Source organism: Bubalus bubalis, chromosome 2, assembly GCF_019923935.1.
Source record: "Bubalus bubalis isolate 160015118507 breed Murrah chromosome 2, NDDB_SH_1, whole genome shotgun sequence".
Taxonomy (NCBI): domain Eukaryota; kingdom Metazoa; phylum Chordata; class Mammalia; order Artiodactyla; family Bovidae; genus Bubalus; species Bubalus bubalis.
This window is the reverse complement of record NC_059158.1, coordinates 20,105,429-20,117,913: the sequence shown is the minus strand read 5'-3', so window position 1 is coordinate 20,117,913 and position 12,485 is coordinate 20,105,429. Positions and strand designations below refer to the sequence as shown.

General features: G+C 39.9%; 1 protein-coding gene across 7 annotated transcripts in view; it reads right to left on the bottom strand.

Moving 5' to 3' along the window:
* CARMIL1 (capping protein regulator and myosin 1 linker 1) overlaps positions 1 to 12,485 on the bottom strand; it is a 315,090-nt gene that overhangs the window by 22,203 nt on the left and 280,402 nt on the right. For all 7 annotated transcript variants that reach the window (XM_044928005.2, XM_044928010.2, XM_044928014.2 and 4 more), the window contains 2 exons: positions 5,979 to 6,045; positions 5,558 to 5,754 (listed from right to left, as the gene is read on the bottom strand). In XM_044928005.2, the coding sequence (XP_044783940.1) occupies positions 5,558 to 5,754; positions 5,979 to 6,045 (264 nt within the window). The remainder of the gene's footprint in view (positions 1 to 5,557; positions 5,755 to 5,978; positions 6,046 to 12,485) is intronic.

Sequence of the window (12,485 nt, the reverse complement as noted above, 5' to 3'; positions counted from 1 at the left end):
GAAACACTGAAGACTGAAATGACAGGCGGCTCGTCAGAGGGGTTCAAGGCCAAACACACCTGCGGCCTTAGCTCAATTTCCAGCAGAATGACAGGAAAGGACATATAGACATCAGAAGTTCTCAAAATTCCATTTGATTTTGGTCTTTTCTGTCAAGGATTATAAATTTCAGACTAAAAAGGGGAGCAGAGCTGGTGGGAAGGGAGTGCAGAAAACCTTATCCCTGCGCTGGTTGGAACCCACTGCATCTGTGCTCAGAGGAAGGATTTTGCAAATAAAATCACAAGTGGTTGTTGTTGGTGTCTGAGCAAGAAAGAGGGCAGATTTCTCATCGCCTGTGTATATATAAGTAAATGCTAAAAGGATAACTTGTGAATGCTTAGAAGATAAGCCGGTGATTATGAAGACTAAAGACAATTCAGACCACCCTCTGTTCTCCCTTTGCCTGGATTATTAAGATGAATGCACCAGGGCAACACCGGAGGAGATGCGCCTGGATTTTGACAAGGCAGCTGTCAGATCTCTCCTAATGTCTCCACAGGCCGGATGGAGAGAGATGGGCAGGAAGCAAGAACAATTAGGTACATTAGTGACTCTGAACAAAAACCCCAAAGAGTGCTAATTAGTGAGTTGAATAATCATGAAATCTTATACACATGTATTAGACAGTAAGAAACATGAAAAGAGTCAAGCAATCAAGCCAGGAAAAGGGGAATCCAAAAGGAAGTAAAATAAATTTAAAAAAACAAAAACAAAAATTAATGAACTTGAGAGGAATAGTAAAGCTAATTCTTTGAAAAAGACTCCTAGATGGTAGGGAATCTGCCTGCAATGCAGGAGACCAGGGTTCAAGCCCTGGGTTGTAGAGATCCCTGAAGAAGCGAATGGCAACCCATTCCAATATTCTTGCCTGGAGAATTCCATGGGTCACAAAGAGTTGGACATGACTGAGTGACTATCACTTTCACTTTTAGTAAATGAGACCTTGCAAAATTAGGATAGAAGCATTAAAATATATTAGAAATGAAATAAATTGGGACAGAGCTATTGATACAAAAGAGATTAAAGACTTATAAGAACTCTAGAAACAACTAAGTGGACAATATCCTAGAAAAATAGAAATTACCAAAATGGTCTCAAGGAGAATTAGGTAATCTGAATAGATCTGATGAAATAAAATTCATATATTTTGGTAAGGCAAGAAAAATTTAAACATAAAATTTTTCTCTGCCCATTTGGACCTTCTCTCTCCCCTCCAGAGTATATTATAAATCTACCTTAATCAGACCTACTTAGGAGATAATCTTGTAAGGGATCAGGATGGCCCACGTCTCACTTTGTACATGCAGGCCTGGATTGTGTGAACTGTCAGTACATCATCTGACATATAACCCTTTGTCTCAAACACTTATGTAACTGTGTTCTGACCTCTAACGGCAGAACAGTCCTGAAGACTGTCTGTCTCCCAGGTTATAATCTCAGGTTGCTGCAAATAAAATCTTCCACTTCTTTCTTAGATTGACTGTTGATTAATTTTTTTGTCAACAGATCTGTAACAAAAGAAATCAAATCCCTAGTTTAAAAAAAAAATCCACCTATGAGCATTATGTGCACACATAACAACATCAGGCCCAGGTGGCTTTCCAGGAGAGGAACAGAAAATCTATATGACATGCAAACTCTGCTCCAGAAAACAGGAGAGGAGAAAAAGGAGAAAGGTCCTCAACTAACTTTATGAAGATAATTGTGATGTAGTGATCTATAACAACAAATACATACTTCACCTTCATCCCTATTTCTGGCCAGACCTCTTACACCCTTGGAATTTCCTGATGAGAGCCATAAAGGTGTTTTGATTACATTAATGAAGTGACTTTGGACCCACCTAAAGATGGGGGTTGATATCCAGGAGACCCAACCACATGATTAGAGGGTTGAACTTTCAGTCCCAGCCCCTGAACTTTAGGGAGCTGAGAAGGTCCGGAAGTTTAATCATGGCCAATGACCAGTGATTTAATCAATTATGACTGAATAATGAAGTCTCCCTTAAATCCCCCAACGGACAAGGTTGGGAGAGCTGCTGGGTGAGTGAACATGTGGAGATGCAGGGAATGTGACGTGCTGGAGAGGGTGTGGAAGCGCTGAGCCCCTCCTTGACATCTCTCCCTAAGCCTGCTGTTCTTGAGTTACATCCTTTTATAATAAATGGGTAATTCAGTATGTAATGTGTATGTTAACTGCTATAACAAATTAATCATACCCAAGAAGGATCGTGGGAATCTCGGATTTACATCCCATTAGTCAATATGGGCAACAACTGCCAACTAAGATTGTTCCTGGCCCTGTGGTTCTATCGGAATTAAGCCATTAGCCACAGCAGTCACTGGCCTTCAACACACCCTGAAAGGAGTTCAGGGTGCAGATCAGGAATGAGACTCTGTGATTCGGAAAAAGTGGCAGAATAGGACTTCAGACCAATATTTTTGAGAAAATTTTCTCAACCTAATTTCATGCATCTTCCCGTACTTAGAAAAGTACTGAAATCATTAAGATATCTGCACCTCATGACTAGCAGCAACCTTCTACTGCTGCTGATGTCTGCCACCTCCATGAGCAGTTTTCTGAGAGGCTGTCCCCAGGCTATAGTCCTCAGTAAGACTCCCAAGAGAACTGAAACTCACAGGTCTCACACTGTGGGTTTTCATTTCAGTTGACAGTATCCTTTATAATAAACCAGTAATAGTAAGCAAAATCTCCTCTTGAGTTCTGTGAGCCATTCTAGCAAATTATCTAAGCAAAGGAAGGGAGCATGGAAACCCCCATGAAGTTACAGTTGGTCAGAAGTACAGGAGATGACCTGGGACTGGTATCTGAAGTGAGGGTGCCCCCGAGCCCTTGACTTGAGGAGTCAGAATTGAACTGACCTGTAGACAGCCAGTTGTGTCCAGAGAGCTGAAGAATTAATCAGTGTAGGAGGAAAAACCCACACATTCAGAATTAGAAATGTTCAAATTAAGAACAGCCTCCATACTTGGGCTTTGAGAATTCTGATACCCAGAAAAGCCCACTGGGGCATTAGGCATCAAGGACAAGCTCTAGAAAAGCTAAGATTGACTTAGGGTGGGCTGGAGCTACCTAGTCTGTCCAAACAAAACCAAAACAACACTAATATTAAATTGTTGCTGCTAAATACTGCAACCTTCTCACCCTCCACTGGAAAATGCAGGTGGTGGGGCCTGTGTGGCAGCTTCACAGAGTTCAATGTGAAAGCACTTTGAAAATCGCAAACTCTGTGCATCCAAGGGAGAGCAAACTGTATACTCACTAAGCCTCTGGGAAGAAGCGAGATCTGTTCAGACCCAGGACCGTAATCCGTTATCCGAGGACAAAATGCCCTGTGCTAGCGTCCCTAGGATGGAGCACCCTGGGGTGTGCTGACCCTATAAATCCTAGCTTTCCTGTGGACAAGGTCAAGATCTCTCTAGAAGAGACCTGAGTACATTCCTCCACCAAAACTCTGCCACCGCTTTCTTCCCTTCCCTCTTTCTCATTTCTCAAATGACTAAAAGAAAAAACATTCTCTTTCCCAGAGTCACCGACTTAAGGGGAAAGTTAGCCCTTGTGTCACATATATGTTGTACTGCCAATGACTCTCCACAAGGAAAGAGCCAGAGGAACCATTTATTCCATAACCAAGTAGAATGTGGCGTGTGTGGTGTGTCTTTTCCCTATCTGAAAAGGCTTTTCCCTTGTTTAAAGAGAGAGAGAGAGAGTAGTTTATTCCTCAAAGAATATGTAATAGTGCACTAAGAAGTAAGTTGGAAAAGAAAACAATTCACTAAAATTTGTTTTTCTGAAACCATGTCAAGCTATTCAGAATCAAATGAGAGAGCAACCAAATATGAGCACCCTGGATCTGATATGAGCAAATGCCTGACCACTTGGATAACTGGTTGTGACTTTTCTCCATTTACAACTCCAGTCATCCACCTGTCATCCAATGAGTACTGAATGCCTGCTATGTTCTAAACTCATGCTAAGTGCTCAACACACAACTATAGATGATAAACCACACACTTCCCACATGGAGCTTACACACAAGGAGGAGGCCATGCTTAGGAAACACTGTACAGTGAGGGCTGTAACAGGGTAAAAGCGTCAGGCACAGCTCAGGCTGTGCACTGTGCACAGCCAGCATATGAGAACAGCCTTCTGCAGAGTCGTGCGCCCCCATCTGTGTGCAAGTACAGAGGTGGAGACAGGGAGGGCTTCCTGGAAGAAGTTGTGCCTCATTGGAGGTCTGCAGGATGAGTAGTTATCCATCCAGGAGCTAAGGGTGGGGGGATGAGGGAATGGGAAGAGAGGAAGCCATGACCAAAAGGCTATATCACTAGAGGTCTGAAACACAGGATGAGAGCGAGGGCTACAGGGATGACGAGGAGGAAGGGGAGGAGCAGGTGGGGCTGACGGCGGGGAGATGGTGGTCAGGATCATATCCAGGTTTCTAGCTTGTTCACCAGTGATGCTGCTTGTGGAGCAGGGCAGGTTCATAGAGAAAGGCTCCTAGTTTTGAGTTTGTTGAACATGAGTTGTTCTGGGACATTCAAGTTCAGGAGGCAGGTGAATATCTGAAGCTAGAGTTCAGCAGAGGGGGCAGGAGTCAACAACAGGGAGACCAAAGCCATGGGTTCAGATGGCATCACCCAGACAAATAATATGCTCACAGGCTAGGCAGAGGGAAGCGGCATAGGCATCACTGGAGAGGTGAATAGAAAAGAGAGTGATGCTCAGAGGCCCTGAAGGATGGAGCTTTCCGGGTCAAGTAACTGCCGCAATGTCAAGCATGCTGACAGCTGCCAAGTGTGCACAGGGTTAGGTCAAGAGTAACCTTTAGCAGGGCAGTTTGAGGGTGGAGAGGTACAGAGTACAGACTTTGGTGGATTGTAGAGTGATGGCAAGGTGAGGAAGAAGCACCACAGGCACAGACCAATTTTTCTGCAAAGGAGAGAAGAGACTAACCAGAGAGAGACATGGGGTCAATTGCATTAAGCCTCATTAGCACAAACAATTCCATCCTCCCCTGAGTAAAGAGCAGGGTGTTGAGAGGCACGCCACTCGCATGGTCCTCCCAGCTTGTGGATTATCAAAAGCCAGGGGGCCAGAGGAGGTCAGAACACAGAGGTGGAGGAGTATATGGGGCCCTCCAAAATCAAACACAAGCAATTTTTAATCAAAAGTCAATTCTTCAGTACTTATTTTCCATCTTTTCATACCCATACACTATACAACTCCTTAGAGTAGCCTGTTTATTATACCCACATGATTGATATTTTCATAAAGATTTCAAGGGGGCAACTTTGTTCGAAAGGGTTGAAAACTTTCCAGCATTCTCTTTTCTGAAACTGTTGAGCACCAAGTGAGGTATTTTGCGTGAATCTCACACATACGTAGAGGTTCTAATGTCCTTACCTACAAGCTTTCACGTATACAAGGCACTTTTATAAGACCCTGCAGTTTTCCCTGGAGGGGGACAATGAGGGGCCACCAGCCCACCTACCGCTGGGTGCGTGGACTGCTGCTTCTTAGCCCGTTTTGGTCTTAACTTGGTAAAGTGCTCCAGCTTCCTTCCTTCCTCCGAGGGCAAGTCAGAGATAAACCCTGAGCTCCGCTTCTCTTGTCGGATGGATGGAAAAGGCGGATCTTCGATATGAATGGGCACTTCTTCTAGGGCTTTATCTAGATCAAATTCCATTTCTAAAAGAAAGCAAAGCCTCAGGCTGAAGATTACTGCATGGAGATGGATAAAAATTTGCTGAAAGTAATTTTAACTCTATCAGGGAATAGCAAATACCCATTCACAAATCACTTAACCCTCTTCACTGAGAGCATCCCTGCAAAGTATCCTTGAAGTGGTCCAGGGTCCTTGCTGAGGGTGTTTCATAGTTACAAGAAAATGACTGACAAAATGGAATACTCACCAAAAGCCCTGGAAACAGGCCGCAGCATTCGGCTGTGGATAGTCTTCCTTTTGGATTTAGGAGTCATCTACCAATAAAATAAAGAAAGTACTTAAGACACTTTTCCCAGAAAACTTGACCTCCAAACTTTAGAAAAATCTGGCAGGTATAAGGCGGGGTAGGAATATTAGGGACCAATCGTTTTAAGCTCAGTATTTTACTTTTTTAGAGGATGGCTGGTGACCTCTGACAGCCTGACTACAAAGACTAAGCTGAGACATTTCTAAATGTTTGTCATTTTCTCAAATGATATACAGCCCACTTCTTTCCCCCAGGCCTAATCAGTTAAATGCTGTTTTTATGGCTAAAAAGAACAATGAACAGTATAAATATAACTCCCAGCTTCACATGAGGATGTTAAAATGGATACAATGAATAAGAAGGAAAGACTGTAAAAATCAGTTGCTAAAAATTGAAAGCATGATCATTCACTGTTCATTATCACAGCAATAGCAATGTGAGCAACATCGGACTCTGTCATTTTAATGATTTAAGTTATTTAACTGCTTTGTTTCACATTTCTACCCCCAAAATTTTGATCTTTATATTATGGGTAAAGATCATAAAGACCAATGAAAGTTGCCATGTCTGTATCTGCTGCCACTTCTCATCTTTGATCCTGCTTGTTCTTTAAAAAAGAGAGACTAAAACCCAAACCATGGCTGAAATTTCTTAAGAGCATTTTTTCTAGCATTGGTGTCAATTGTTGATTGTGTAAAGTCAAATCCAAGGAAGACATCAGCATCTCCCTCAACAGAATCACTCCTGTCAAAGCTGGAAGGGGCCTTTGTCATCACCTCCACAAACAAATTCTAATGAAGAAACTGAGTCACAGAGATGATAAAGACCACCATTCAAGTGAATAGGAGCAGGGCCAGGGACACAGCCAGCTATAAATGTCAGCCCAGCATCCCTCCTACCTCACCACTTGTTACCAGTATACAAGTGGGTGGCTTTTAGGAATGTTAAATGTTTGATCCTAGAAACTAGTATTGGTGAAAACTGAGAGATAACATAACTCAAAGAACTTAGTTTGTAGACTTTCATTTCACTTAGTCAGCTGTCATCTAAAGCTTTCTCAAAAAAAAAAAACAAAAAAAAAACCACAAGGTTGATAACCTTTCTTCAGTTCAAATAATAAATTTTCTTGTTGATCTTTAAAGCAAAGAGCTTTACAGTTTTGATGATTCTATGCCAGTTTTAATAATAAAACTTTTGCTATTACTTATTACTGAGAGAAAAGGGAGATTTAAAAATGATGAGCAATAGAATTTAGACTGGTCTTCCTGAAATATACAATGAAACTAGCAGATTTGGGTCTTTTAAGGTTTTGGTTTGTTTTTTTTCTTTTTTAAAGGCAGAAAATCAGAAGAATATCTTTTTATAAAACATAGGCTTTACAGGTTCAATAGAAACACAACCAATCTAATGCAACTGGAAAGGAATCCAGTTTCAAGGTAGTTCTCCCCAAAACTGGCCTTGCAGTGGGCTGAAGGAAGCCTCACTAGTCTATTCTTAAGTGAAATCTCTAAAAATAAATTGGAAGGAGACACAAACTACCAAAATACATGCTGTATTTAGTCATGTAAACTTCTTTAGTATTCTATCCACTTTGTGCACAACCTTGATAGGCAGAAGGATCAAGAAGTAGATTGGGATATAATTTCCAGCCAATTCACTTACATAGTCACAGATAAATAGGAAAGTACTTTAAAAATGCACAGCATGGAGATGTCTTCCAATATTTTTCTCTGACTCTTGATTAGATTTATAAGAGAATTTGTGGGCAAAAATAATCTGGATCAAGTTTCCCCATTTAGCTTTTATAATGAATACCAAATACATGCAAAACATAATAATGACATTTCAAATATATAATTTTTAAATATATAAAAGAAATATGGAATTACATATAAGAATACATATATATTAGATAGCAAAGATAGAAACTCATTTACAAACTGATGCCTAACTATAAATGGTCATTCAACCCAATCTAATTTTATAGACATATTGAGAAACATACAAAATCATCATTAGGATTTCTGATGGTTGGCATTAATCAAAGGAACCAGTTTGCCTTTCTTGGTCTAGCTTTGCAATGCCTCAAAACCTAGTCTATGAAATTTGAATATCAGAAGCATGTATTCTAGTGCATTTTCATTGCTTTATTTCATATGCTCTTTACAAGAGAATATAACTTCCATTGCATTTTGCATAAAACTCTTTATATTTGACACATTTGTGAGTTCTAACTTTCTGCCATGTTTGGACAAGGCTGATGGCCTTTTGCTCAAATGTGCAGGGCTTACAATCAGGCTGGTTTCTACAATTGGTGTTAAGAATACAACCTGATTTTATACGTTTCTTCTGATGGATGAACTCTTACCATCTCTTTCATGAGAAAGAATAAATATGGGTTTAAGTATAACAAGCAAAAAAAGGAATTTTATTTCTACATATTTTTCTTTATTTTCTTTGTAATTGTTTCTTCCTTAACAGTTTAATGGACAATATGGACTTGCTGAATCTTACTGACTTATTCCTATGGTTCTATTACATATAAACTAAAACAAGAGGAATATAAGAATGAGCTATAATTATCCACCTAAGTGTACATTTAGGAACACATATTGTATGTTTCTCCAGAAACATGGTTTCTATGCACCCTTGCCTCCTCCTCCTCACACCTGTTGGTTAGATGAATTGAATCCTGGGGAAAAAAAAATCTGGTTTTACCATCCAGATTTACATTTACTCTCTTCAGTTTTTGGACCAAAATAAAAGGGCTACTTTTCTCAAACTATTTCTTAGTCCTCATTTACCGTTCCTGGACATATATCAGTGCCTAAGTATTTTCTGATCAGAGAAATCACAAAGTGCCCAACAAATACAGGGGATCAACAGTGGAAGCAGAAGAGGTACATACACGCCTAATGGATCCTTCACAAATCAATTTATGATTAACACTGCCAACTATGACTTCAGACCCAGACAAAATTACTTTGTCTTTAAAAGTGAATTTTAAGAGTAATAAGCAATTTTCAATGTTTACATCTGCGGGAAATATGAACAAGTTTGTTAAACTTGTGTTTAACAAGGAACAATGTGTTAAACCCTTTTGATGTAATTTAGAAGGAAGACTAAACATAGACTTATTCTGACATCGTAAATATCAATAAATCCCCATGGTGGCAGACAGTGAATAAAATGAATGGCTCTATTCTCAAAGCATCTAAAAAAAGCAGCACAATACCTATACTGCTTGGAAATCTTACTCATTTGATCCAATTTTTATAATGGATTTATACCTATTCTCCATGGAATTCAAAACCCACTTTTACTATAAGTTAAGGATTACTGTTAGAACCTTATAAACACCATCACATATTTTTCCTGTTAAACTCATATTTAACACATAATTCTTAGACATACTAATTTTTTTTAATGAGAGTTAAATTGTCTCTATCACCAGAAAAATAAGATGGAGTAGTTTCTGTGTTTATTTTACCAATTTTGTGCAAAGAATAATTAAAAAAACAAACAAACAAAAAAAAAAAACACTCTTACTCCAAGCTCAAGCTTACTCCAAGCTACTTATCTTTACCTTGAGGTTAAAAAGAAAAATTTTTTAAGTTGTAAAGTAGATGAGTAAAATTTTTCTGTTACAAGAAGGTATTATGATGCCAATTTTCTACTAATCTGGGAAACAAGTAATATGACAAGAATTAGAAATTTAAACCCTAGAAGTCTAAGTACTTATGGTTTATTTTTTAAAAATATGAATGGAATAAGCACTTTTCTCCTTTTCAATGTTCATACCCTCTTCATCAACACTCTGCTTGCTTTCAGGCACATCCCTGAGAATATTTTTAAATTCACTGCCTGTTTTGCTAAGCTGAACCATCTTGTAAAATCCAATCTTGTCTCTAAATTGCTGCCTGTTTTATTCCGGATCCACAGATGGATGACGACACTACAGTCTGCTGGGAGATCAGCCAGGCAGCACGGAAGCAAATGGAGCACAAGAATGTAAACTAATACAGCCAGAATCTGCAGAGCCACCAAAAAATACTTACACTTGTACAGCAGAGAGTCTCCATGCAGCAAAAAGAAAGGAAAAAAAATATGAATGGAAGAGAGATAAAGCAGCAGCATTACAAGGGGGAGGGAGAGACACCATACACAAACAGAAAAGCTACATAAAAAGCCTTCATAGCAAAGGAATGAGGCAAGAATGAAGCCAAACTATCATTAGCGTAAGGCTAGCTTTTCATAAGCATAGCTGGTCATAAGCTCTTCATAACATAATTACAGCTTGAAAACTGCAGAAAAGTCTTAGAGATATTACCTCTTGCTAAGTGCGTGCAAAATGCCATCTACCAAGCCTGTAAGGTATTAATCCCATTTGGGAAATGGAGACATCATATCTCCAAAGGCATATGGTGGACAGAATGCTGGATGAACATTAGCATATGCCATGCAGGGTTTGGTTCTTAAGCCACAGGGCTGGTCCCAGCAACAAGGTGGGGACAGTGTGCCCACAGGTACGTGAAAACCTCCCTTCTTGGGGGTGTCCTTACATCATTATATCCTGCCCACTGTGAGGCAGCAACTTTGAGTTCTCTCTCCCCCTCAGTCACCAAAGCATTTTAGGCAAGAATCTGATGCCAGGGTCTCACACAGTTACCTACCTAAAGTGTCATTAACATTGATAGTACCTTATACCTTAGTGTGAATTTAGGTCACTTTACATTTCACATTAATTCTCTCAAATAATTTTAAAACCTCATTGGTCATCATTACTAACAGGCATTAGGGCATCTTAGCATTCTGAAATTTTATAAAAGAATTTGAAACATGTAAAATATCATGTATGAAACGAGTTGCCAGTCCAGGTTCAATGCACGATACTGGATGCTTGGGGCTGGTGCACTGGGACGACCCAGAGGGATGGAATGGGGAGGGAGGAGGGAGGAGGGTTCAGGATGGGGAACACATGTATACCTGTGGCGGATTCATTTTGATATTTGGCAAAACTAATACAATTATGTAAAGTTTAAAAATAAAATAAAATTTAAAAAGAAAAAAAAAGAATTTTTAAAAACATAACAAAACCCAAAAAGTCCTGTCATGTCAGGCTTTATGAAAACCACGTATGAAGATGGGAGGAATCTTTTCCAAATTTCCTGAAAACACCTAGTCCATCAACCTAGGGCTCACTTTTTTCCTTCAAGTTCATTATTCTGTGTTTGTCAGTTGTTTTTAACATGCAGCTGGATGAAAATACAGGACTCCTGAACTTGCAAATGCAAACAGTTGGGTGGTACACAAAAAGCTCCCAATAACCATCACCACCATTATTATTATCATCAGTATTGTTTATCAGAAAGGCTTCCATCAGCAAGATCCCAAAAAAGTCTCAATCCTCAGACTGCTGATTTCATATTTTGTTAGGCAGCATTCTTCAAATATACCTCATTTTATGATACCTTAAATTAGATTGAAAACATCCTTGCTGAATGAAAGGAGAAAAGATAAAAATGTATTTTCAAATATTCCTGAGTTGCCCAAAATAAAGACTTTTGCCCCTGTCTTAACTATGCTGCTGTTGCTGCTAAGTCGCTTCAGTCGTGTCCGACTCTGTATGACCCCATAGACGGCAGCCCACCAGGCTCTGCCATCCCTGGGATTCTCCAGGCAAGAACACTGGAGTGGGTTGCCATTTCCTTCTCCAATGCATGAAAGTGAAAAGTGAAAGTGAAGTTGTTCAGTCGTGTCCAACTCTTCGTGACCCCATGGACTGCAGCTTACCAGGCTCCTCCGTCCATGGGATTTTCCAAGCAAGAGTACTGGAGTAGGGTGCCATTGCCTTCTCTGTGTCTTAACTACACATCCCCTCAAAAGCTTCCTAACAGGCGTGACACTGGATACATACGTACAAGAGTTATAGCTGATGGTTAAGCCCCATAGGTAATTTTAGACTTCCTCTGTGTGAAAGGTTAATTCAACATGACAAGGGCTCTGTCCCAATTATCCCCCTAAAGATCATTATAAGTGAAGGTGAGGAACCTTTCAATTGGTTCAACTTCTAAAATGACAGGCAAGCAAAAAAATGTTTCTATGAAGAGTGAAACCATAGCAACAGACATGTCAGCTTTTCAAAGGAATAAAAATCATCAGTTTTCCACTCCTTCTGCATAGCTTTTGGAACTCATTTACCTGTACTGACTTCAGTGTCTCCCCATCAGGGCAAGGGGAAGACTAGTGAGTACAGAGAGGTCACCCTTCCCAAGAGCGCATCTCATGCTCAAGATGCTATCATCCAAGAACTGAACTCGAATCATGGAACTTTAATCACCAAAGGGGAACTTTGGCCAAGGTTTTGGCAAACGCAGACCTAGTTTTCTAGTTTGTGAAATAAACAGTTGTGAAGATTAAATAAGACAATGAATATAAAGTGTTTAG